The sequence below is a fragment of the Pempheris klunzingeri genome, chromosome 5 (genome assembly GCF_042242105.1).
Source record: "Pempheris klunzingeri isolate RE-2024b chromosome 5, fPemKlu1.hap1, whole genome shotgun sequence".
NCBI lineage: Eukaryota > Metazoa > Chordata > Actinopteri > Acropomatiformes > Pempheridae > Pempheris > Pempheris klunzingeri.
This window is the reverse complement of record NC_092016.1, coordinates 537,501-564,049: the sequence shown is the minus strand read 5'-3', so window position 1 is coordinate 564,049 and position 26,549 is coordinate 537,501. Positions and strand designations below refer to the sequence as shown.

The 26,549-nt window shown below is 48.3% G+C and overlaps 3 protein-coding genes across 4 annotated transcripts in view; 1 reads left to right on the top strand and 2 right to left on the bottom strand.

The window, feature by feature from the left end:
• Positions 1-4,619: 4,619 nt before the first annotated feature.
• znf277 (zinc finger protein 277) lies at positions 4,620-12,110 on the bottom strand. 2 transcript variants are annotated; one of them, XM_070830655.1, is made up of 12 exons: positions 12,078-12,110; positions 11,289-11,493; positions 10,830-10,918; positions 10,298-10,380; positions 9,970-10,061; positions 9,508-9,618; positions 8,799-8,931; positions 8,240-8,307; positions 7,739-7,835; positions 7,608-7,650; positions 7,359-7,533; positions 4,620-5,820 (listed from the first exon to the last, which is right to left on the bottom strand). In XM_070830655.1, the coding sequence occupies exons 1-12, from the start codon at positions 12,103-12,105 to the stop codon at positions 5,631-5,633; spliced, it is 1,314 nt and encodes a 437-aa protein (XP_070686756.1). In that variant the 5' UTR covers positions 12,106-12,110; the 3' UTR covers positions 4,620-5,630. The 2 variants fall into 2 exon arrangements, with proteins under 2 accessions (XP_070686756.1, XP_070686757.1); XM_070830656.1 differs by lacking the exon at positions 12,078-12,110 and adding an exon at positions 11,866-11,976.
• Positions 12,111-14,121: 2,011 nt separating this feature from the next.
• LOC139201137 (proline-rich protein HaeIII subfamily 1-like) lies at positions 14,122-15,895 on the bottom strand. Its single transcript, XM_070830379.1, has 2 exons — positions 15,876-15,895; positions 14,122-14,920 (listed from the first exon to the last, which is right to left on the bottom strand). The coding sequence occupies exons 1-2, from the start codon at positions 15,893-15,895 to the stop codon at positions 14,122-14,124; spliced, it is 819 nt and encodes a 272-aa protein (XP_070686480.1).
• Positions 15,759-26,549, top strand: part of immp2l (inner mitochondrial membrane peptidase subunit 2) — a 97,604-nt gene continuing 86,813 nt past the window's right edge. Inside the window, exons 1-2 of the mRNA XM_070831442.1 lie at positions 15,759-15,769; positions 25,308-25,445. Coding sequence (XP_070687543.1) covers positions 25,311-25,445 — 135 coding nt within the window. The 5' untranslated portion in view covers positions 15,759-15,769; positions 25,308-25,310. The remainder of the gene's footprint in view (positions 15,770-25,307; positions 25,446-26,549) is intronic.

Here is a 26,549-nt window from a genome sequence, read left to right as displayed (position 1 = left end):
TGTTCTGCCGCTGCAGGAGGAGCTCGGCCTCCAGCTCCTGCCTGGAGAAGACCGACGAGCAGGAGGTGGTGGTCGTCCAGAAGGGGGGCAGGAGGAAGTTCCAGTTTGACAAAGTCTTCTCTCAGAGCAGCACTCAGGTAAGGACCCTCCACCTGCTCCACCTGCTCCACCTCCTCCACCTGCTCCACCTCCTCCACCCTCTGAGCCCACAAAATGATCCAACAGACCAAAACAGCTGATAGTTCAAACAGCCTCTGTTTGATTGTATAGAACTATGGTTCCTCTCTTTGCATTTGAGGGGTTGTTCAGATGTTTAGACTGGGAGGAGGAGGAGGAGGAGGAGGAGGAGGAGAGGAGAGGAGGAGGAGGAGGAAGAGGAGGAGGAGGAGGAGGAGGAAGAGGAGGAGGAGGAGGAGGAGGAAGAGGAGGAGGAGAGGAGGAGGAGGAGGAGGAGGAGGAGGAGGGGGAGGAAGAGGAGGAGGAGGAGGAAGAGGAGGAGGAGCAGGAGGAGGAGGTTTGTCAGTAAGTCGTTCTGTTCGGTGTCGTCCTACAAACTGTTGAAAGCAGCAGTCGTCACTCAGCAGTCGTCTAGTTTTCTGACAGCTTTCTATTTATTGAAAGTAACTTTGAAGATAAAACGACACATGATGTCTAATAAAGTTTGATTTAAAGAGAAACTGTCTGTCTAGATCTAGAGCAGCTTTTCATGTTAAAGCTTCACCTCAGACTCATCATCATCTCCCCCTCCTCCTCCTCCTCCTCCTCCTCCCGTGTGCAGGAGGAGGTGTTTGCAGGAACTCTGCCCCTGATCACTTCCTGTGTGGACGGATATAACGTCTGCATCCTGGCCTACGGACAGACGGGCTCAGGGAAGACGTTCACCATGATGGGCAGCAGGGAGAACCCTGGAGTGAACATCAGGTCTGAGCTCCTCTAACCTTCATCTCTCTACCTGGGGGGGGGGGGGCAGGGGGGGGGGGGGGTCATCTGGGTCTAATTCAGAGTTCACTGTCCACAGTAAGTCTGACTGAAGTCAAAGGCTGATTTTGTTTCAGTGATGCAGGAAAAGAAAAACCAGCCGTGTGTTTAACCATGGTAACCAGGGTAGCAACGGTAACCAGGGTAACAGGCGGGCTGCTTTGACAGGAGATCAGACTGATCTGATCAGACTGATCAGCTGTGCTCAGGTCCAGCTCCCTGCTGCGGGCCGTTAAAGTGTTTCAGGTTAGTCCGGCTCTGCTGTCTGTTTCCTCCACACCTGAGCGATCACCTGCTGTCAGGAGCCAAATGAGACTAATGGGTCTCATTATGGGAGGTGTCACCTGACGACGGCTCGTCAATACGAGACAACAGACGCTCAGTTTACACCAGAGCTCCGGTTTCTGTCAGAGCGTCTCCTGTTTCCTCCGCTCTGCTCACAGAGGGGTCACAAACCAACACAGAGATCAACTGAGATCAACAGGGATCAACTGAGATCAACTGAGATCCTCAGGGGTCCACAGGGATCAATCAGAGATCCACAGGGATCTTGTGCTCCTCTGTTTGTCTTTCTGGCTGTCCTGGCTCTTGTCCTGGCTCTTGTCCTGGTTCTTGTCCTGGCTCTTGTCCTGGTTCTTGTCCTGGTTCTTGTCCTGGCTCTTGTCCTGGCTCTTGTCCTGGTTCTGGTCCTGGTTCTTGTCCTGGCTCTTGTCCTGGTTCTGGTCCTGGTTCTGGTCCTGGTTCTGGTCCTGGTTCTTGTCGTTGTGTCTCTGCTGGACTTTGCTGCCATCATGTGTCTGTTTGTGTCTTCAGGTCCATTCGAGAGCTCCTTCGCATTTGTGCAGAAAAAGAGAAGAACTCCTTCATTCTGAAGGTCAGATGGTCATTATCATTATTATCATTATCATTATTATTATCATTATCATTATTATCATTAATATCATTATCATTATTATCATTATCATTATTATCATTATTATTATCATTATCATTATTATCATTATCATTAATATCATTATCATTATTATCATTATCATTATTATCATTAATATCATTATTATCATTATCATTATTATCATTATCATTATCATTATTATCATCATTATCATTATTATCATTATCATCATTATCATTAATATTATCATCATTATTTGATGTGGAGCTCTGAACAGCACATAAAAACACCCAAAATCTAAAATGTGTCTCAGTGTTTATCTTTTAGTTTTTAATCTTCAATGATCACTTGTTATGTTTCCATTCAAATTTTAAGGGTTTTTAGCTGAATTTTCAGAAAATCAACAAAAAAATTAACATTTTGAAAATCATTCATTCTCACAGGTCTGTAATCAGTTATCATGTTCTTCTTTCCCTCATTCATTCATTCTGCCTTTATTTGAATATAGGAGTCAATGAGGGCATGTCCTCATTTTCAATGATGCCAAGAGCACACAGTCAATCAATCAATCAATCAATCAATCAATATTTACATTTACACCAGTTCATGACACATGTGATCTCAGACTCTTTCCATGAGAACAGGTCTCAGACCAAACACACACCAACTCTGTTCTTTTCCAGATTTCGATGTTGGAGATCTACAACGACACTTTGAACGACCTTTTGGTCAAAAGCTCCGGCACCGCTCTGGACATCAGAGTCCAGGGGAAGTCCGTGTCCGTCCCGGGTCTGAGCCAGATCCCGGTCCGGACCGAGGCCGACATCCTCAGCGTGATGGAGACGGGAGAGAAGAACAGGAAGATCGCCTCGACCAAGATGAACACGCAGAGGTGCTGCTCCGCCGCCGCCACACGGGAGCCAATGAAACGGGATCACGTGACCACATGTTGTCCCTCCGCAGTTCCCGGTCTCACCTGGTGGTGGCGCTGGAGGTGGAGGGCTCAGACGAGGTGTCCGGGCTGACGTCTCGAGGCACGCTGACCTTGTGCGACCTGGCCGGATCAGAACGGATCTCCAAGACCGAAGCGGAGGGTCAGAGGCTGGTGGAGGCGGCGGCCATCAATAAGTCGCTGACGGCACTGGGACAGGTACGCCACGCCACGCCACGCTCAGGATGGACCAGTCAGGTCCTGAATACTTCATGATCCTCCAATCACAGCGACCAATCACGCCCCTGACGTCACAGCTTTGATTGGTTAGGTTCAGGCATGGGGTAAAAATATCAGGGTCACAGCCAATCAGAGGCAGAGATGGAGCAGGAAGTGACTTCTCAGCAGGTAGGGTGTCCCACTGACCTCACCTGGTCTGTTAGCCCTGCTAGCTTTAGCATCAGTAGTTAAAACCCCCTTTCAAAGGCAGGGAACCAGCTCATGGAGCTAATGTTAGCTTAAAGGGACACTCCCCTGTTTCTACCCATGATCCTCTCTGTCCACATCCTGGTGTCTGAGTGACTGGTAGGTAGTAAAAGTGTTGGAACTGGTCCAGTAGATCACCAGTAGATCACCTCACCATTGACATTTGATGTGATTTGTGATTTAAAGCGAGTAAATCCCTGTTTTAGTGAATGTAGTCTGGTGTGTGTGCTGTTTGTGGTTAAACCAAAAGGATCTTCCAGGTCTCTCTCTGTAGGGATCCTTTCCATGATGCTGTCACACCCTCAGAATAACAGACACCAGGTTGTGTACAGATGGGACCCTAGTTTAAAGTTCCCCCCCCATTAGCTTGGTGACAGCCGCCACCTACAAATGAACTGAGGTCACAGGTGGACTTCCTGTTCCCTCCAGGTGTTCGCGGCTCTGAAGTGTAACGCCCTCCACGTCCCGTTCAGGAACTCTAAACTCACCCACCTCCTGCAGCCCTGCCTCAGCGGAGACGCCAAGGTAAACGCCAGCTCTCCTCTTCCTTCACCGCACAGGTAACACAGAGCGCTGCTGTCGGACTTTTTATTCATTATAGGAGGCCGAGAGCTTCAGTACATCCGTCTCACATCAACACAATATCTGCTGCATGTCGTCAGTGTGTGACAGCATCATGGAAAGGATCCCTACAGAGAGAGACCTGGAAGATCCTTTTGGTTTAACCACAAACAGCACACACACCAGACTACATTCACTAAAACAGGGATTTTAGAGAACAGGACACAGGAGCTGCTGCTCTGCTGCTGCCTCCATCAGTCAGTGTGTCTGTGTTATTGTGTGGCACACAAATATTGAGCTGGATGAACTGACCCTTTAATACACCAAAGTCACACAATAACACAAATAAGCCATCTGATCAAGGCAGCAGTAGACAAGCAGCTCCCATGTAAAATCCCTGTTTTAATGAATGTAGTCTGGTGTGTGTGCTGTTTGTGGTTAAACCAAAAGGATCTTCCAGGTCTCTCTCTGTAGGGATCCTTTCCATGATGCTGTTGTGTGTTGTCAAAGTAATTAGAGTTAACCAGACACATTTTAAATGCTGCTGGACGTCCTCCACACTGGCTTTGCTCCCTGACGCCTGTAGTCTCACAGTATTTACATGCACAGTCGTCTCTGGTTCCTCTGCAGTGCTGCGTGTTTGTGAACGTGAGTCCGGACGTGAAGGATGGGACAGAGACTCTGAGCACGCTGCAGTTCGGTTCGACCATACGACAGGTGTCACTCGGAAAAGCATCGCAGAACATCGTCCCGGCTAAACACAGCAAGGCCGCCAAGTAGGGGGAGGAGACGGCAAACTGACGCTGGATCAGGAGTCAGACACAACAGCTGGAAGATACTTTCTCTTGTCCTTCAGTCCTCTGTGTCTGTCAGGGTTTGTTAGTGCTGCAGCTTTCATCCACTACTCATCATATTCTCTGAATTCACAGTAGGAAACTTTTTACTTTAAGTAATAAACTTAATGTTCAAGACAAACGTGTATGAATTTACTTTTATTGCTTGAATAAAAATTATCAGTAAGTTAAAGCCGAACTGTTCATGGAGCTCCATTATTGAAATGATCTGTGTGCCAGAGGATGTTTGAAATGCTAAAATGTTAAAGGAGAATTCTGTTTTGTTTGTACATATTCTGGTGTCTGGATCACTGGTAGGTACCAGAAGTGTTGGAATTGGTCCGGTTATACCACTGTCTTCAAACACACCAGACTCCATTGACAAAAACAGGGATTTTAGCTCACAGGACACAGGAGCTGCTGCTCTGCTGCTGTCTCCATCTGTTAGTGTGTTTGTGTTGTTGTGTGTTAAACAAACATTGTGTTGGATCCAAACTGACCCTTTAAAACACCAAAGTCAGACGATAACACAAACACACTGACTGATGGAGGCAGCAGCAGAGCAGCAGCTCCTGTGTCCTGTTCTCTAAAATCCCTGTTTTAGTGAATGTAGTCTGGTGTGTGTGCTGTTTGTGGTTAAACCAAAAGGATCTTCCAGGTCTCTCTCTGTAGGGATCCTTTCCATGATGCTGTCACACACTTAGAATAACACTCTGAGCCTGTCAGTGGATCAAACAAGCTCTTTTAGTGGACCTACTGTGATCTACTGGACCAGTTCCAACACTTTTACTACCTACCAGTCACTCAGACACCAGGATGTGGACACAGAGGACCCTGGACCCTCAAAGCTCCATGTGTGCTGACAGCTGCAGTGGAAACCCCTCTGCCGGGTCAGTTCCTCTCAGTCCTGCACAGCTCTGGTCCACAGAGGAAGCGTCCAACCATCTTAGCTGCAGGATCCTCGCTTCTTCAGCAGCTGGTTGAGGACGCTGGTCTGTCTGAGCGCTCTGAGGTTGGAGATGTCCTCTGCGATAACCGGGACGTCCTCGCCGTGATTCGTCTGGTCGCTTTCGTCCTCGTCGCTGTCGGACAGCGTGCACAGGAGGGCGTCGTTCTCATACGTGGGGAAGTAATACCTGAGGACAGATCCAGGTCAGTCACTTACCAACCTTTAAGCCCTTTGGTTTGGTACTGTGTAACAGGTGTGTCTCTGAGGGAGGAGTGTGTTCAGGTGTGTCTCTGAGGGAGGAGTGTGTTCAGGTCTCTGAGGGAGGAGTGTGTTCAGGTGTGACTCTGAGGGAGGAGTGTGTTCAGGTGTGTCTCTGAGGGAGGAGTGTGTTCAGGTGTGTCTCTGAGGGAGGAGTGTGTTCAGGTGTGTCTCTGAGGGAGGAGTGTGTTCAGGTGTGTCTCTGAGGGAGGAGTGTGTTCAGGTGTGTCTCTGAGGGAGGAGTGTGTTCAGGTCTCTGAGGGAGGAGTGTGTTCAGGTGTGTCTCTGAGGGAGGAGTGTGTTCAGGTCTCTGAGGGAGGAGTGTGTTCAGGTGTGTCTCTGAGGGAGGAGTGTGTTCAGGTGTGTCTCTGAGGGAGGAGTGTGTTCAGGTGTGACTGAGGGAGGAGTGTGTTCAGGTGTGACTCTGAGGGAGGAGTGTGTTCAGGTGTGACTCTGAGGGAGGAGTGTGTTCAGGTCTCTGAGGGAGGAGTGTGTTCAGGTCTCTGAGGGAGGAGTGTGTTCAGGTCTCTGAGGGAGGAGTGTGTTCAGGTGTGACTCTGAGGGAGGAGTGTGTTCAGGTCTCTGAGGGAGGAGTGTGTTCAGGTCTCTGAGGGAGGAGTGTGTTCAGGTGTGTCTCTGAGGGAGGAGTGTGTTCAGGTGTGTCTCTGAGGGAGGAGTGTGTTCAGGTCTCTGAGGGAGGAGTGTGTTCAGGTCTCTGAGGGAGGAGTGTGTTCAGGTGTGTCTCTGAGGGAGGAGTGTGTTCAGGTGTGACTCTGGGGGAGGAGTGTGTTCAGGTCTCTGAGGGAGGAGTGTGTTCAGGTCTCTGAGGGAGGAGTGTGTTCAGGTGTGTCTCTGAGGGAGGAGTGTGTTCAGGTGTGACTCTGGGGGAGGAGTGTGTTCAGGTGTGTCTCTGAGGGAGGAGTGTGTTCAGGTGTGTCTCTGAGGGAGGAGTGTGTTCAGGTGTGTCTCTGGGGGAGGAGTGTGTTCAGGTGTGACTCTGGGGGAGGAGTGTGTTCAGGTGTGTCTCTGAGGGAGGAGTGTGTTCAGGTGTGACTCTGAGGGAGGAGTGTGTTCAGGTCTCTGAGGGAGGAGTGTGTTCAGGTGTGACTCTGAGGGAGGAGTGTGTTCAGGTGTGTCTCTGAGGGAGGAGTGTGTTCAGGTGTGTCTCTGAGGGAGGAGTGTGTTCAGGTGTGTCTCTGAGGGAGGAGTGTGTTCAGGTGTGTCTCTGAGGGAGGAGTGTGTTCAGGTGTGTCTCTGAGGGAGGAGTGTGTTCAGGTGTGTCTCTGAGGGAGGAGTGTGTTCAGGTGTGACTCTGAGGGAGGAGTGTGTTCAGGTGTGACTCTGAGGGAGGAGTGTGTTCAGGTGTGACTCTGGGGGAGGAGTGTGTTCAGGTGTGTCTCTGAGGGAGGAGTGTGTTCAGGTGTGACTCTGGGGGAACACTGAGTCCGACGGTCCAGGTGAACTTACTGCGGTTGGTTCCAGGTCGACGCGTCCGGCAGCTTCATCATGTGACCTGCGGCCACGATGTGACGGAGGACGGCGTCTCTGCAGTCGAACTTCTCCTGGCAGCCGTAGCAGCGGCTCTGGTGGATCTGCCGCCGGATGAAGTTCACCAGTTTGACCTGCTGGTAGAACCTGAGATCTGAGCAGAGGTTGAGGTGAGTTTAAAGAAGATGCAGCTGGAGTTTAGAGTTTGTTTGCTAATATTTGACTTACTGAGTTCAGTCCTCAGCTTGTGGAGATCAAAGCCGTGAGCGTCCTGAAAACAGGAGGAACAATCAAACCATATTATGAGTGAAGTCCATCACACGTCGTCGTCCCCTCAGTGTGGCCGTGTGCTGCCGTACCTTCATGTGTGTGTAGATCTGGTCCATCGTCTCCGACCGGTGATCACAGAACAGACACACCGCGGAGACGGGATGAGCCCGCCAGTCCGACCAATCACTGAGGACGACACAGAGACGTCAGACAGCCGGGCCACGTGCCGGAGAGAAGGTCAGGGTCAGATCTACTCTCACAGGAGCTAAATGGAACTGAACCAGTGAGGCGTTCACAGACAGTCTGTGAAACCTGGACGTTTTGGCCCGTTGAGGTTCCAGCTGGATACCTGAGGTGATTCTTGTTGGCTCTGTCTGACTGAATGTTTATTGATGCTGATGCTGATCAGCCTATTTAACCGGGCCGGTCGTGCCAGAACGACTCCACGCCCCAAATGTGGACGTCCCACAAACACGTGGGCTGTATGAACCTCACGGTCACACCGATGACGGTTCATAACCATGACAACGACAGGCGGGGCTTCCCTGACCCAGACGCGACCCGGCGACACTCCCGAGGGAAATACTTACTCGTCCTCGTCGTCGACCAGCTCGCGGTCGTCCTCGCTCTGCACCTCCTCCCAGGTCTTCCCCAGCTCCTGCAGGCAGAGAGGACGGTTCTTAAAGGTGTCTGGACGTCCTGCTGGAACAGGTCTACATCGTTTAAGGTTCTCCTGCAGTCTGTCCAGACTGTCTACAACAACTCCTCCTGCCTTCAGCACTTCTGTGTTCTGTCGTCAGGACAGACGACCTTATGACATCATGAAGGGAACCAAATCTAAACACTGTGAGTTTAGTGAAAGACGGAGCAGGAGAGAAAGAGGACAACGTCTCATGGGACCTTAAAGTCAGACGCTGGGAAGATATTTAGTGTATTTGACTATTTGAACCCAAATCATCGTCGTTTCCTAAACATAACCAACCTGCCGCTGAAAACTGATGATCAAAGAAAACTAAGATACAGAAGTTAACAAATGATTTCATTTAAACTGATCTCCTGTGTTATCAAAGAGCCACTACGACGTAATAATCATATCAGGTCTCTACGAACAGATTTAAGTGGCCTGACGATGTCCCGACAGGGTTTTACCAGGTAGTTGATGACGTAGAATCGGTCGTATTCGCGGTTGTTGGCGTTGATGCGGCGGTGAGCTTTCTTCCTCATGTGGTCCTTCAGCGTGGTTTTGTCTCTGAAGGTTTTCTCACAGTACAAACACTGCAGACTGACAGCAGACACAGAACAGTTATTTGTATTTAGAACAAACAAAGAAATCACTTCATTTCACAACATTTAACTTTTAACTATTTAATATTCAGTTGTGCTGTGGAACATTTGTGGGTTTAAACTGATTGTTCCTGAACTTCTCTTAAAGGTTCTGTGTGTAACGGTCAGATCCTCATTAGTGCCTCTGGTGGCTGTTCAGTGAACTGCAGTCCTCCGTAACCATGAGCAACCGTCCTGGTTATCGACCACATCTCACATTACTTTATCAGCTAACGTCACAAAGCTAAGACACCAGTCACAGCTAGCTGGCTAACCTTAGCTTAGCTTATGTCACAGTTAGCTGCTGAAGTCATTTGATGAACTAGCCAGCTGACAAACTGACCGGACTGAACGCCTGCTGATGTTGGACCCAGTTTTCCACCGTCTTGTGTGTAACAATCGGCTCACACACTGGTGATAAAAGAGATGAATCCATGCGAGTGGTTTCACACAGAAGCTTTAAGAGACTTTAAGAGAACGAAGCAGGAGTTGGGAGGTCTTGTGTTGTGATCCTGTTATCAGAACCAGGTCTTACTTGTCCAGTTTGCTCTGCAGAGTGTCCAGAAACTGGTTGCAGTAGACGATGTTGTCCGGCAGCCCGATGCTGAAGGAATGTTCTCGGGCCATGTGGTTGAGCAGAGACGACCTGCAGACAGAGAGGAGTGTTTAAAGGTTCCTCTGAGGGAACCTTTGGGTTTGGACGCTGCTGCTTTTGGTTTCTAAGTGAATCTGTTATTGAAACCACCTGTTTGCTCCAGTGGACACAGAAAACTCTTTAGAGTCACATCCGACTGTTGACTGTTGCTAGTGAGGAAAATTAAAAGTCATCTTTTCTTTGATCCTGAGTGTGATCCTGTCAACATGGCCGACACCACAGCAGCAGCAGCACTCAGTTCTCACAGATTTAACATTCTTCTTCCTGATGTAAACGTTTCAGAGCAGCTGACGGAGCTCTAATGTGAGGGACATGAATCTGATCACATCACATGTGCAGGACCTGTTTCCGCTGAAGTCTTCGTTGCAGAACATGCAGAGACGATGGAAGCTGCTGTCGTCCCTCTCCTTCTGCTGCTGCTCCAGCACCTCCTCCTGTGGAGGACCAACACGATCAGACAAACACCACAGAAGAAGAACAGCTCCTCCTGGGATGATGAACACGTGTAAAAGCAGACAGACGGACGGACCGACCGAACAAACGGCTCAACTGTGACCGGATCGGATCGTCCAAAAGCAAAAAGAGCTTTGAGAATCATAAAAATCTGCCCAGATTAGTTTTAGTGTTTGATCCTGTAGGAAAGGTCTGACATTGGATTTGGGATCCTCACCAGTCGCTGCTGTTGGAGCCTCTCTCGGAGGATCCGGTCCTCTGGAAGGACGTCACACAGCAGGAAGTAGTCCTCCTGCTTCTCTGAAAGAACAACAAGTGGTTACAGGAAGACGAGGGCGCTTCGAGCCCGATGACGTCCACAGTACAGTCATTATCGCTCTCTTCACCAGACTCCATTGATAAAAACACTAATTTTAGCTCCCAGAACACGAGCTGCTGGTCTGCTGCTGCCTCCACCAGTTAGTTTATTTGTGTTATCGTGTGTGACTCGATAGTGTGTAGATAATAAGACAGAATGTTGTGTTGGATCCAAACTAACCCTTTATGACACAAACAAGCTAGTCGATCGGAGCAGCAGCAGACCAGCAGCTCCTGTGTTCTGTGAGATAAAATGACTGTTTTTGTGAATGGAGTCTGGTGGCTTTGAGGACAGCAACACAAAAACATTTTGATTTTAATTTGTTTTGATTTCAGTGTGTAATTATCACATTTCACTCATGTGCGCTGCAGCCCTCAGTAACTCTACTCACCCACTGGGCCGGTGGAGTTTGTCTTGATCACGCTGCAGAAATCTGTGACCGGCTGCTCCATAAATCGGCCCCTCCAGTACAACATGTACCTGAAGAAGGACGGGGGGGTCATGAGAAAAACCTCAGCAGCTCTCATCTTAAACATAATGGAAGACTTTACACACTCTTCAGTTCTTTGGCTGCCATCTGATATCGAGAATTGTAATAAACAGCACACTGACAGAGAGAGAAGGAAACACTGATCTGATCCATGATGAGTAATGATTCAGACACCATCTGTGGATATATGTTTGAATACTCTGTCATATTTAGTCGTTACTTTGAGAAACAGGATCAGTTCATCATGTTGGCAGAGACCAGCACCACATTAAACCCTTCAATATTAAAACTGAACTCTGTTCATGTGTGTTTGTGCTGAAGTTATTCTGATTCTGATGCTGATGCTGATTCTGTTCTTACTTCGGCAGGTCTGCGATCAGTTTGACGTCTGCGACGACCATCTTGTGCTCCAGCAGCAGGTGTTTGAGGAGGAGGTCTTTGTGCTGCGGGGGGGCGGACTCTGGACAGAACAGGCACACCAGCAGCTCCGTGCTGGGCCCCTGCAGACCGGGGGCACCGGCTGGCTGCTCTGGGAAACACAGCGGCTCCAGGATGCTGTCCTGACCTGGGGGGCCGGTACAGGTTAACCAACACTGAGGAACCGGTCCACAGGTACCAGATGGAGAACAGGTGTGTTCTCATTTTAGCTAGAAATGCATTTGGAAGTCTGTTGTTTTGTCTGTAAGATTCAGACTCCAGATATCAAAGCTGCCCGTCGTTTCATCACTAATCTTTCCTGTAATGTGAAAACTTAAAGGTTTAGTTCAGATTCTAACTAACCTGTTTACCTGTTTACGTCCAGTAAAGACATTTTCTGTCTTCTTCTTTAATGCTCTGAGTATTTGCAGCTGTCAGACACAGACAGTTTCCTTCTTTATTTAAAACTAAAAGTTCTTACTCAGGTTTTCTACCATTGATCAGGAGGTGCTGTGGTTACCTGGACGGCAGGTAACCTCTCCAGATAACACACTGCTGCTTAGCCCGTTAGCTCAGCCGGCTAGCTGCTAGCTGTTTAGCTTCGTTACAGAGTGAAGAGCTCAACATTTTCCCGCCTGACAGACTCTGAGGTTCATCCACAGCCTGAAGAATCCGCTCCGAGAGCAGCACGGCCCCGTTAAACCACCGCAGCGTTATAATTCACCAACTTACCGTCTTTGCTCCCATCGCTGGCCGCCATCTTTGGTGTCATGTGACCAAAACAGCGGTCAACGGACCAATCAGAGGCGGGGAAATGTTCACATGCTGCATTCGTGGTCTCCATGTAAAACGCAAAAACGACACGGTGCGTTCACGTGTTTTAAAGTAGGCTGAGGCGTTTTTTAATCAATGTTTATGTATACAGCTTATTTCAAACAAATGACTAATGAACAGAAAACAACTAAAAACAAGAAAAAAGACAACAAAACAAAACATTATAAAGGAATAAAATAAAAAGATGACAGATGACATAAAATGGCTGTTTTTTAAAGAGTGAAAGCAGGAACATTTATTATTCTTCCTTCATAACACTACAAACTACTATTAAAACATTATTGTAAAGATTCACACCTAATGAATCCACAGTGTTCATGAATGAAGATGAAGATGAACAGCTGAAGTTTTTAGTTATTTATATTTCAGTAAAGATAAATGAACACCCCCCCTCACTAATTATCATGTCCTGTCATTATTTTATGTTCCATCACTTCCCCGCAGGGTCGGAGGAGGACCTGGAGCCACTTTATGTTTTGGTTTTGAAAATAAAATCTGACATCAAAAACAAACCCTGAACTTAAAAGCTGTCACAGAAATGATCCAGAGTACAGATCAATAAGTAATTAATAGTTTTATTCTTCAGTGTTTCTCTGCGTTTCCTTTTTCACGGTTGGTTTTTATTTTGTTACCAAACTAAGAAGCCTCCGAATGATTGAATACTTATTAATAAATACTCATATATATATATTCTATTATTCTAGTTAATCATATTATTATTTCACGCTTCCACTTCCTACATTAACATGAGATTAATCACTGGAGTGTCTGTGTGGGGGGGGGGGGGGGTTCTGACCAGCAGGCGGCGCCATCAGCTCAGCCTTCATCCTGCTGCAGCACAGCTTCCTCTTCACCTCACTGAAGAGTCTGTCTGTGTTTCTTCAAGTTATTAGATTGTAATAAAACAGAGGAACACGAAGTGTTAACAGATTATATATTATAGATGAAGTATTGTTTTTATGTCCTCGTGTTTCAAGTATTTCATTTAATACTTCTTTACACTTATTCATTTTAATATTCTGTGCACAAAACATGTGATAATCTTTTCAGTCATGATGCAAATATAATTATGGGATTTTACCTCATTAAGGAATCAGTGTAGAGAAACAACTAATAACAATAATTTAGAAATGAGATAATGAAATAATGAAGTAATGATTAACAGTAATGTGATATAAAACTGATATTATGGTAATAAAAGCTTTATTTTGAACATCATACAAGAAATGCAGCTCAAAGTCATTTAGAATGAATAATAATTATAATAATCATCATTAATAAATAAATAAATCAATCAATCAAACACCAACACATCACTGGAGGAACGCAGCACGAATATTTCTGGATGATGAAACAATAAAAATGGTTCATTCAGCTCAGGTGCTGCATTATTCACCAGAGCTCAGACAGACAGACAGGCAGACAGACAGGCAGACAGACAGACAGGCAGAAGAGCTACAGCCTCAGAGGGGGAACAGGTGGTCTGAAGAGCCTTAAAGCTGCATCCTCTCTAATGTCCAGCAGGGACATACCTGACAAACATACCTGACGTAGATCTACCTGACGTAGATCTACCTGACGTAGATCTACCTGTGAGGCGTTCAGGTGCGTCTGGACTCTGTTGTATGTATGAGGACGCCCCCCCCCCCCCCCCCCCGATAATCTAATCTACCCTCAGATGCTCAGACCCCCCCCTCTCCTCCTCTCAGGTCTAACCTGGATGCTGCCGCCGACCAACTGTTGCATAGCAACCGCCTGCTCAGCACCTGCAGTCCTGTTCAGACCTCAGAGGAGGTCATCATGTGGGCAGAGCTGGAGGGGGGGGGGTCAGAGCTGGGGGGGGGTCAGAGCCACACACACACACTCTCACTGCTGAAGCCTTTAAATGGTCTTTATGACTACAGTTGGACTGGATGCAGACCAGCACAGTTCATCAGGAACATTAATCCAGCAGCAGATGTATCGGAGGCTCTGGTGGGGTGAGGGCTGCCGGCCTGGTGGGGTGAGGGCTTCCGGCCTGGTGGGGTGAGGGCTGCTGGTCTGATAGTGGAGGCTCTGGTGGGGTGAGGGCTGCCGGCCTGGTGGAGTGAGGGCTTCCGGCCTGGTGGGGTGAGGGCTGCCGGTCTGATAGTGGAGGCTCTGGTGGGGTGAGGGCTGCCAGCCTGGTGGGGTGAGGGCTGCCGGTCTGATAGTGGAGGCTCTGGTGGGGTGAGGGCTGCCGGCCTGGTGGGGTGAGGGCTTCCGGCCTGGTGGGGTGAGGGCTGCTGGTCTGATAGTGGAGGCTCTGGTGGGGTGAGGGCTGCCGGTCTGATAGTGGAGGCTCTGGTGGGGTGAGGGCTGCCGGTCTGGTGGGGTGAGGGCTGCCGGTCTGGTGGGGTGAGGGCTTCCGGCCTGGTGGGGTGAGGGCTGCTGGTCTGATAGTGGAGGCTCTGGTGGGGTGAGGGCTGCCGGTCTGATAGTGGAGGCTCTGGTGGGGTGAGGGCTGCCGGTCTGGTGGGGTGAGGGCTGCCGGTCTGGTGGGGTGAGGGCTGCCGGTCTGATAGTGGAGGCTCTGGTGGGGGGAGGGCTGCCAGCCTGGTGGGGGGAGGGCTGCCGGCCTGGTGGAGTGAGGGCTTCCGGCCTGGTGGGGTGAGGGCTGCCGGTCTGATAGTGGAGGCTCTGGTGGGGTGAGGGCTGCCAGCCTGGTGGGGGGAGGGCTGCCGGTCTGATAGTGGAGGCTCCGCTCCACTTTTAATTGAGCCCTGAAGGAGAATCCAGGCTCCTTATCATGAAGGAACGAGGCCTCTGAGTTCCTGCTTCAGACTGAACCTTCATCTCTGCCTCCTCTTCTCTCAGGCTGTGCTCTCGCTGTATTTGATCCTCCGTCAGCAACAAACCTGTTGACGCCTTTTAAACGTCTCTTCCTGTTTTGCTAGAGTCAGATTAGTTCTCCGACCTTCATGGGGAAACAAATATTTGAACGCTTTCCTTCTCAGAGACGTCTGTATTCACAGAGTCCTGGTCGTTCATAGGATCCATTCATTTTGGTTAATTGGGGTTTTATTGTTTTCTGTGTTCTTTGCTGACAGTAAGAATAAAAGACATCAGCTACATCAGCTTCATAAAAAGGCAAATATCATCATAAACATCGTTCGAGAAAAATTAGAACTGTTCAAGACAGAATGTTTGGCTCTTAGATGAGAGCTGATAATAATGTTCAGCTCAAAAATAGGGAGACTTATAGTGCAGACATGTACTCAGCATAATGGTTTACAAAGACTATGAATTTGATTGAACATATAAATCATAACATAATACAAAATGATCATTTAAAAAAAATTGAATTATGAAGAGTAAACTGTTAATTTAGCCATAGATTTTTCTTTATCAATTAATTTAACTATTTTATATTCTTCATATTAACATAAAACTCCTGAGAAGCTGGTGGTAACTTTTCTTATTCTTCTTTTATGTGTTAAATTTAAAGGTTCAAAACAATAAATCCAATATTTTATTGATCATGTGTAAAATGTATTAACGAGGCAGGGTTTAGGACCCGGGGGCGCCCCGTGACGTGTGACGTCAACAGGAACACGGAAGTCACGTTGCCGGTAGGTGTGCGTTAGCTTCTGTAGCTTTAGCTCTAGTTTCTCAGGTAAAGGTGGGACTTTAAACCGAAGCAGAGTCACTTCCAGCTTCTCCTCCTCCGTGTTTCACCGAGTGGCTGCTTCCGACATCTTGTTCTGTCCTCGGCTTTGTCTTAAAAAGTGAATTCGCCGGTTAGCCGCTGCGGCTAGCTGTTAGCATCAGGTCAAACTGCACTGACAGTGAGTGACAGCAGCTAAAGGTGGAACACGGAGATAGTTTGAGGACAAAAGTTCTTAAGGTGGAAGTGAGGAGATGTTGGCCTGGTTGTGTGGCTGCTTCAGACAGTTTACTGCTGCTGTGAATGTCAGACATCAACAGACTGAAGCAGAACTTTAGCTCAGTGTTTTCTACAGGGAGGGAAAGGTGCTGATTCCTGTGACCTCTGACCTCCCAGGAGAGCTGGAACAGGTAGAGACAGACAGTCAGACAGACAGACAGACAGACAGAGAGACAGGCAGGTGATTGATTCACTGAAGCTTTGTCTTACTGTTGGGGCGGTGAAACAGTTTAAGGCTTCTGTTTTCTCTGGTGTTTTATTAGAAACATTAACCTGCACATTAATGTTCCATCCTCATTAAACCTTGTGTGTCGTTGGAGATTAATCCTTTGGTTTCTGATCGTTTTGGCCTGAAACACCTTGTTGTGATGTGAGAAACTGATCAGTTATCAGTTCCACAACAGACACATTTAAAGGGCCACTCCACTGTTTCTACCCATGATCCCCTCTGTCCACCTCCTGGTGTCTGAGTGACTGGTAGGTAGTAAAAGTGTTGGAACTGGTCCAGTAGATCACCAGTAGATCACCTCAGAGTGTTATTCTAAGTGTGTGACAGCATCATGGAAAGGATCCCTACAGAGAGAGACCTGGAAGATCCTTTTGGTTTAACCACAAACAGCACACACACCAGACTACATTCACTAAAACAGGGATTTTAGAGCTGCTGCTCCACCAGTCAGTGTGTTTGTGTTACTGAGTGACTTTGATGTTTTAAGGATCTGAATTAACCCTTTAAAATAATCAGGTTAATTGCTGTGTAAGTTTTCACACCACAAGGAGTTTGACCTGGTGTATTGTGCTTATTTTAAAAAGTTAATTCAGATCCTAACCAACCCTGTAAAACGATATAACGGCTGTTTGTGGTCACCCCTGAGTCAGTGGATCAAACAGCTGTGTGCTTTGAGGACAGTGATATAACAGGTAATTCAGATATTAGATCTTGTACAACAAAGGTGAAGTGCTGCTAGAAGAGGACCAGAGGAGCTCCCATCTTTAGCTACACGTACTCAAAGTATTGTGTATTTTATTTTAATTCCATATCTGTAGTGAAATGTGATTTTGTGATCCTGACATCTGCATATTTTAACTACACTGTAAAACCCCAGCGAGGGACAAGAGATGAAAATCTGCACTGGAACATTGTTAAATAGCATCAACTGAATAATGAAGACGTTAAAGTAGCGATGCTTAAACTACATGATAGTAATAAAATCAGCTGTTGACAGGAACATGAACATGTAGAGCTCTGGGTATCGAAGTCATTCATCAGAAGCATCAAACACTTTCCTCTTTTATTCTGGTAAACGGGCCTTTTGTTGTGTTGCAGTAAGAACAGTTGGGTTTTGTTAGTCTGGGTTTCTTCCCGTGTGGATGATGTCATGCTGCCGTGTTGCTGAGAGGCGTTTGAGCAGCAGACTTGATTAAATGTCAGACGTTACAGATGTAATGAGCTCCTCCCTCCCCGGCAGCTTGATTATGACATTATTACTGTTTGTTCATAGAAACATGAAAAAAACATGAGGAGGTTTTTCATAGAAAGACAGTCAGTAAAGAAAGCAGACAGTCGGCCTGCCTCTGTCCTCTGAGGGAGCTCCATCACCGAGAACATCCTCAGGGCTGATTCAAGCCACAAAGATGAAGATGAAGTTAAATATGAACACGTGTTTGCAGCAGCAGCGACCGTGGTGATCTAGCCAGGCTGGGGGGACACTCGGTGTCAGACTTGATGGTCTTTAGCTAGGCTGCGTTGTGGTATGTGGTCTAGGGCTCTGGTTTAGGACTCTGTGGTTTAGGACTCTGTGGTCTTGGACTCTGTGGTCTTGGACTCAGCCTGGTTCTCTGGTCTTGCTGGTCTCGCCCATCAGGCCTCCAAAGCCGGTGGAGCTTCTGTAACCGCGGCCTGAAAAGCCGTCTGATGTTCTGCATGAGACATTAATCCCATTTGTGTCTCCGGCGGTGGGCCCGGATCCTCCTGGATCCTCCCGGCTTACCGTCACCGCTGACACCCGTCCGGTAATCACCTTAGCTTCAGCTGAGCGAGCGCAGTCATGGCCGGCGCCGCACGGCGAGGCTCGGCGGGCCGGAGATGAATAAATATTCGGTGAGAAGGTTAAAGGGATTAACCAGAAAATGACTTATTTCATAGAAGCACATGTCGGCCTGGACTCATGACACTTGTTACGGGTGTTCATGGTCCCTGGAGCACGAACCCTGAAGCTGTCAGTGACTCCTCCTCTAGCGCCACCATCAGGGCAGATGGAGCTGGAGGTTAGAGACGGCGGACAGCGGCCGAGGCGTCGCTAACAGGAAGTATCAGGGTTTCCATCATTTAGGGTTTCCATGGTTACGCGTCTCCAAGTTGACGAGATGCAGTAAAACTGATCTAAAGGTTTTTATGTTCATCTAAAGTTCCTGCTTGTGTTGTGAGGTCTGATAGACTGACGCCTACAGAGAGAGCAGAGAGCTTAAACCCCTGTTTTAGTGAATGTAGTCTGGTGTGTGTGCTGTTTGTGGTTAAACCAAAAGGATCTTCCAGGTCTCTCTCTGTAGGGATCCTTTCCATGATGCTGTCACACACTTAGAATAACACTCTGAGCCTGTCAGTGGATCAAACAAGCTCTTTTAGTGGACCTACTGTGATCAGGTGCAGTTGTCCCAAAGGATCACGTTGCAGCCATTGCAGCCCGTTTGGTGTCTGCTGGCTGAGGTGATCTACTGGACCAGTTCCAACACTTTTACTATCTACCAGTCACCAGATGGAAAAGATGAGGAAAACATGATCTGTTTTCACCTGTTCTTCAACAGCTGAGGAGACAGTGTAGACCAGAAAAAGGATCAAACATGGAGCTTCAAAGTTTGTCATTCGAGGTTTTAAACTCCAAATTCGATGCAGTTAGAGCTTGAAGTCTGAAACATTCTCACAGTGTTTGTAGCACTCACACTATCACATTATTCTCTTCCACCGACTGTCCCATGGTACCTGAATGCAGCACGACTTTCTGTGGAGCTGTGGGGGAGTCGATCCAGACCAGATGGGGGGGGTTAAGTCCACGTCAGATATTACAGATGTAATCTGTCCTCCCTCTGCAGGAACATCAGATTATGTCTTTGTTGTCGAGTCAACCAGCCGCCTCACGTTATTATTATTATTATTATTGTAGGAATCTAGAAATCACAGGAAGTACATGAGGCTCACAAAAGGAATGTACTGAGCCCCCCCCCCCCCCCCCCGCATCGTCACCACTGTCTAACCTTTTGTGCTCCTTGTCTTTAGTGATCAGCACCACAGCTGCAGTCTGTCTGATGAGCTCATCAGACTGTGAGCAGACAGAGCTACGCTAGCTGTTTCCCTTTGTTTCCAGTCTTTATGCTAAGCTAAGCTAATCAGCTGCAGGCTGGAGCCTTATATTTAAGCCTGTTGAAGAAGACAGGAGGCAGCGTTTTTAAAACAGATGAGTTTTAAGAAGTGATATCGTATGAAGCTCCACCTTAACGAGCCTCAAAGCCTCATTAGTGCCTCCCAGGTGAACAACAGTTAGAACACAGCAGTGTGAGTTGCCCTCCTCACCCTCCTCTTCCTCCTCTTCCTCTGCTTCCCTCTGAGGCTCTAAAGTCTCTCTTAAACTTATTTGTAGGTCAGGCCTTTTGCTCGGCTCCCCGTCTGCTTCCTCTGCAAAGCCCAGAACTGCTGCTGATGCAGAAGTCGAGCCGGTTTGGGGGGAAATCTCTCGGCGGACGTCTGTAATCGGCCTCGCTGCTTCCTCCCCTGTGGAGCTATCGGTGTGGAAAAGCTGTGGAACGCCAACATTAGTCACCGGCTGAGACAGAGTCCAGCCCACAGACCCAGAAATTCAATTCTAGCAACTGGAGCAGGAGCACAGCGTCTGCTCCTGATAGCACCGCCGTGCTGACCTGAGGTCTGCTGCGGGACGTTTACACCCTCTGGTCGGCTCATGTGATCGTTGAAGTGATCTCTGAGGAGCCGCTTGTAGACGGTCAGAGGGTGCTGACGTGGAGGTGGGGGCTCTGTGGCAGTAATAACCCCCAGTGAGTGACTGCAGGATACCTGTCAGCTTCTTCTGCTCATCAGGCCGCATCACTCGTCTGTCACCACGGCAACCGTGTTCAGGCCTTTCAGCAGACATGATGAAGAGCGTTCCTCCTCCTCCTCCTCCTCCTCCTCCTCCTCCTCCTCCTCCTCTTCCTCCTCCACCTCCACCTCCTCCTCCTCCTCCAGCTCATCTTCATGACTGTTTGCTGTCACTTTTTTCTGCCTTAATCAGTTTTGATAAAACAGGAGCTGAGGTGTTCTTCCTCCACTTCAGCACAGAAACAAACAGAAAACAAAGTCCTGTTTAGCTGTCACATGGTCACATGGTCACATGGTCACACGGTCACACGGTCACACAGTCACATGGTCACACTATCACATGGTTTTCAGCGCCCAGGTGCTGAGCCAATCAGAGCTCTGCGAGGATGATGAGGTTGTTTCTCTTCATCATCAGCAGAGAATAAAAAGTTCTGACGTCATTAACATGAAAAACAGACATTAGTTTTAATTTAATGTTTCTGAAGAATATGAACAACTGCTGTGGTGATGATGATGATGATGATGATCATGATCATGATCATCATCATCATCATCATCATCATCAGGAGAGTAAAGAGTGTGTCACCTGACCCCGGTGTCCCCTAAAACACTTCAGATATAAGAGGAAGCCAAAGTGTGTGGACCATGATGGTGAATGAGTAGTTCTCTGTGGGGGGGGGTGTCGATAAGATGGGTTTTGAAATGGAAACATGAGGAAGAAGTCAGTCTGAGGGCGTCTTCCTGTTGGAGGCGTCGTGTTGTTGCGATGTGGACGTTGAGCTAACAAGGTGGGGAAGACTTTGATGTGGGACCTGCTGCCTCAGCAGCGTGGATTCACGGCGCCCAGAGGAAACTACGGGAAATGAGGTCGTCTCAGCCGCGGGGCCCCGAGGCGGCGGCGTGCAGAGCTTCCTCTGATGATACACTTGTTCTGGCTGTACGGAGGAAGAACAGCAGTCTGTTGTCAGGGTGGATCGTTCTGCTCCAGCAGAGCTTCCTCCTCCTCCTCCTCCTCCTCCTCCTCCTCACGGCGGGAAACTGATGTCTGACAAAGCCCAGCGGAGGAAGATCAGCGTGGTTAATAGGACGAAACGAAGGCCGAGTGTGACTGTGTGTGACTGTGTGTGTGTGTGTGACTGTGTGTGTGACTGTGTGTGTGTGTGTGACTGTGACTGTGTGTGTGTGTGTGACTGTGTGTGTGACTGTGTGTGTGTGTGTGACTGTGTGTGTGTGTGTGTGACTGTGTGTGTGTGTGTGTGTGTGTATGACTGTGTGTGACTGTGTGTGTGTGTGTGTGTGTATGACTGTGTGTGACTGTGTGTGTGACTGTGTGTGTGTGTGACTGTGTGTGACTGTGTGTGTGTGTGTGTGACTGTGTGTGTGTGACTGTGTGTGTGACTGTGTGTGTGTGACTGTGTGTGACTGTGTGTGTGACTGTGTGTGTGTGTGTGTGTGTGTGTGTATGACTGTGTGTGTGTGTGTGTGTGTGTATGACTGTGTGTGTGACTGTGTGTGACTGTGTGTGTGTGACTGTGTGTGACTGTGTGTGACTGTGTGTGTGACTGTGTGTGACTGTGTGTGTGTGTGACTGTGTGTGTGTCTGTGTGTGTGTGTGTGTGTGTATGACTGTGTGTATGACTGTGTGTGTGACTGTGTGTGTGTGTGTGACTGTGTGTGTGTGACTGTGTGTGTGTGACTGTGTGTGTGTGTGTGACTGTGTGTGACTGTGTGTGTGACTGTGTGTGTGTGTGTGACTGTGTGTGTGTGTGTGTGACTGTGTGTGTGACTGTGTGTGTGTCTGTGTGTGTGTGTGTGTGTGACTGTGTGTGACTGTGTGTGTGTGTGTGACTGTGTGTGTGTGTGTGTGTGTGACTGTGTGTGTGTGTGTGTGTGTGTGAGTGTGACTGTGTGTGACTGTGTGTGTGTGTGTGTGTGTGTGTGTGTGTGTGTGTGTATGACTGTGTGTGTGTGTGTGACTGTGTGTGACTGTGTGTGTGTGTGACTCTGTGTGTGACTGTGTGTGACTGTGTGTGACTGTGTGTGACTGTGTGTGTGTGACTGTGTGTGACTGTGTGTGTGTGACTGTGTGTGTGTGACTGTGTGTGTGTGACTGTGTGTGACTGTGTGTGACTGTGTGTGACTGTGTGTGTGTGTGACTGTGTGTGTGTGTATGACTGTGTGTGACTGTGTGACTGTGTGTGACTGTGTGTGTGTGACTGTGTGTGACTGTGTGTGACTGTGTGTGTGACTGTGTGTGTGTGACTGTGTGTGTGACTGTGTGACTGTGTGTGTGTGTGTGTGTATGTGTGTTTGAGACTGTGTGACTGTGTGTGTGACTGTGTGTGTGACTGTGTGTGTGTGACTGTGTGTGTGTGACTGTGTGTGACTGTGTGTGTGACTGTGTGTGTGACTGTGTGTGTGTGTGACTGTGTGACTGTGTGTGACTGTGTGACTGTGTGTGTGACTGTGTGACTGTGTGACTGTGTGACTGTGTGTGTGACTGTGTGTGTGACTGTGTGTGTGTGTGTGTGAGACTGTGTGACTGTGTGTGTGTGTGTGTGTGTGTGTGTGTGTGTGACTGTGTGTGTGTGTGTGTGTGTGTGAGACTGTGTGACTGTGTGTGTGACTGTGTGTGTGTGTGTGAGACTGTGACTGTGTGTGTGTGACTGTGTGTGACTGTGTGTGTGTGTGTGACTGTGTGTGTGACTGTTTGTGACTGTGTGTGACTGTGTGTGACTGTGTGTGACTGTGTGTGTGTGTGACTGTGTGACTGTGTGTGACTGTGTGTGTGACTGTGTGACTGTGTGACTGTGTGACTGTGTGACTGTGTGTGTGTGACTGTGTGTGTGACTGTGTGTGACTGTGTGTGTGTGTGAGTGTGTGTGTGTGAGTGTGTGTGTGTGTGTGACTGTGAGTGTGTGTGTGTGTGACTGTGTGAGTGTCTGCAGACTGCCTTGCTCAGGGGCAGCAGAGGTGGAGGAAGGCTTGAACTTCATCATGACCCCTCAGTGTGAAGATTGTCCTTAAAGGGCCAGTCTGTGAAATATCATCACTGTGTGTTCACCGGTGAAACTCTGAGTCGTTGTGCTGTCGTGAGCTAAAACTGAGCCTTTATCTCCACATGTCCTCCTTGATGTCCACCATGTTTCTACAGGAGCCAAGGGGGGGTGGAGGACGGATGGCACTAAATCCTACAGACTGCACCTTTAAGTACTAATGGCACACAGTAGAAGTACTGAGCAGCTAAAGTGTTCCCTACAGTAAAAGTCTGAGTGAGTGATGAGGAACGTTTAGTTCATCTATTAAAGTAGAAAAGTGTCCCTTGTGATTGTTGTACTATTACATTAAATATTCTATTTCACCCCCCCAGAACACTTTGGAGAGGTTCAAACACACCAGACTACATTCACAAAAATAATAATTTTTACCTCACAGGACACAGGAGCTGCTGGTCTGCTGCTGCCTGGATCGGTTAATTAGTTTGTGTTATTATGTGACTTTGGTGTTTTAAAGGGTCGGTTTGGGTCCAACACAATGTTTGTGTAACACACAATAAAACAAACTAACTAACTGATGGAGGCAGCAGCAGAGCAGCAGCTCCTGTGTCCTGTTCTCTAAAATCCCTGTTTTAGTGAATGTAGTCTGGTGCCCGTTTGGTGTCTGCTGGCTGAGGTGATCTGGACCAGTTCCAACACTTTTACTACCTACCAGTCCTTCAGACACCAGGATGTGGACAGAGAGGATCATGGGTTAGAAACAGTGGAGTTAACCTGTACCACAGTTTGTATTACTCCACTCTGTCCATTCTGTTAAATGATTGGCAGCCATGTTATGTGGAGACATCAAGGGAAATAGAGATTAGCTCCTATTTTGCCCCGCATCAGTTCATGACTGCTGTGATGGATGTTTTCCTGATGTGGGAGAACAGAGAGCTTCTGATGATGTTTCATGTGAAGCCTGGTGATGTGGAGGTAATGGCTGTGGCAGATCTCCAGAGTGAGGACGGAGGACGTCCACACCAGGATGTTAGCTGTTTGCTGAAGGCAGCGGTGCATGTCTGCTGCTGCTGCTGCCGCCGCCGCCGCCAGCTGGTTGGTCATTTCACGCCTGTCTGGGCTTCGTGGAGCGAGCTGTGAAAAGCAACGTGGAAGAAAAAGTCCGCCTGGGGAGAGCAGGCCCGACGTGATGTGTTTTCAGTGTCCAATCGGCAAAGCTGAGGAGGAAGTCGACCTGGAGTTCGTTCATGTTGTGTTCAGTCAGGCTCATGTTGTGTTTCAGCTCCAACAGTACACGTGTTAGACTGATTCTCTTTCATCGGAGGAGGACGTTATCTTCTTCTGGTGTGATGCAGGGAGCGGTTTGTCAGGCCTGCAGGGCTTCGGTGGAGGCTCTCCTCATGCAGAGAAGCTCTCAGGAAGTTTACAGCTGATGACCGGTCGGCCAAACGACACCTGGGTGGGACACGTCCTCATAAAACAGGCACATTTTACAGTTTTAGCGTTGACAAAGCTCAGTAGATCATTAGAATAACTGTCTTCAGCTGCTTCTGAACAGCATCAACTGAGACGGCCTGTGGAGGAGTCCTCCACCTTAAAGGCACCATCACCTGTGGCTTTTAGTTTCTGCAGTGAGTCCTGGTCAGAGGAGCTCAGAGACCTGCTGCTGATGAAGGTCAGAGATGAACGCTGGTGTCTGCAGAGGTCAGGATGGGATCTGAGCTGATCTGTTGGACCTGGTGAAAATGCACAAAAGGATCTTGAGCCTTTAAGGGCTGAAATGTTAGCAGGAAAGGCTTCAGGTACTTTGGCAGAAATCTCTTTAAAAATCAGTCTGAAAACTCAGAGTCCACAAAAGTCTTCAGAACCTCTGTGGTTCTGATGTTTTCCTTGTGGCCTCTCGCTGGTTTCTAACGAGCACTTCCACTTCCCACTTTGCTCCTGTTGTAATTGTCGTCTCTCATGTTTCCTCTGCAGATTTCACTTACTCTCCTGCTGCTGCATCGAGCGGCTCGGCCCACAGGGATCAATAAAGTTTAATCTAACGCGGTCTAATCCAGGCCGAGCTGATTGGTTTCCTGTGTGCTGACATGGTTCTGACGATGCTGGTTTCCTGTTTCTTGGTGTTTCCTGTCCAGGTGATGGCTCAGCAGGCGTCGGCGGGGCGGCGCTACCTGAGGGCATTCGTCAGCGGCTTCTTCGTCGCGGTTCCCGTCACCGTCACCGTCCTCGATCGAGTCGCCTACGTGGCGCGAGTGGAGGGAGCGTCGATGCAGGTGAGACGCTGCAGCACATCCACCGATCAGGGTGAGGCAGAAATCCTCACACTGCCCACCTGATCACAGTAGGTCCACTAAAAGAGCTTGTTTGATCCACTGACAGGCTCAGAGTGTTATTCTAAGTGTGTGACAGCATCATGGAAAGGATCCCTACAGAGAGAGACCTGGAAGATCCTTTTGGTTTAACCACAAACAGCACACACACCAGACTACATTCACTAAAATAGGGATTTTAGTAAAACTACTGGACTCCAGCTTTATTGTACTGGGCCACGTCTCTTTGGCCCAGATTCCATCCAAACGGAGCCTCTCTCTTTCACCTGGTAGAACAAAGGACTTGCTGGTCAGATCTGAACCAACCCTTCAAAACACAGAGTCACAAAGTCCTGTGTTCTGTGAGGTAAAATGACTGTTTTTGTCAATGGAATCTGGTGGCTATAAAGAGTGAAATAACAGCTGTTTCTGGACAACCAGAAAGTTATTGTGCTTTATGTAGTTTGAGCCTGTGTCCTCCTGCTTTATCGCTGCACACCAAGTCAGCATTTCCATGCGAGGGGGGTAAGCAGTAGTTACAGGTGTCCGTGTTGGAGAGGAATCAGCTCCCTGCATTTTCATTCTCATCCAAACAGTAAACAACGTTCACTCCTCTCATCTGAGAAGTGGAGGAAAAAAAGAACAAGTGCCTGTTGGGTTTTGACCGAGTTGGTTTCCTGTCGTGCAGCTTATTATCTGCGACGTGTGTTGCATTATGCATATAACAATCTGCTCTCTATTTTTAATGAGCATGAATATTAACGCTGCATGTTGCTCTTCGCCTGATGTTGTATATTCATGTAGCTGTACGTGTCGGGTCAGACGGCCGACCTCAGCGGGAGCTTGTGAAGAGTTTGAGACTCTGATCAAACGTTACAAAATCATTAACGAAGTGAGTGAAGAACGGTTGTTTTTAAAGGAGGAAGCCGGTTGGCTAAATGAGATGTTTACTGTCTGGATCCTTCACGAGGTTCTCCGGTTCTCCTGCTCAGCCTGTTCGGTCCCCCGTGATTTGGTCTGTCAGCGTAAACAAACAAGTTAGCACGATGTTCACGTCCGCAGGAAGTT

Excerpts from the sequence above, each read along its gene's own strand:
- znf277 (XM_070830655.1), bottom strand. The coding sequence starts at position 12,105 with ATGGCGGCCAGCGATGGGAGCAAAGACG. Across the intron at positions 11,494-12,077 it reads CAGCGATGGGAGCAAAGACG|GTCAGGACAGCATCCTGGAG; the intron begins GTAAGTTGGTGA and ends CCGGCCCCCCAG. Across the intron at positions 10,062-10,297 it reads GGCTCCAACAGCAGCGACTG|GAGGAGGTGCTGGAGCAGCA; the intron begins GTGAGGATCCCA and ends GGTCCTCCACAG.
- LOC139201137 (XM_070830379.1), bottom strand. The coding sequence starts at position 15,895 with ATGTCGGAAGCAGCCACTCG. Across the intron at positions 14,921-15,875 it reads ATGTCGGAAGCAGCCACTCG|GGCTCAATTAAAAGTGGAGC; the intron begins GTGAAACACGGA and ends ATTCTCCTTCAG.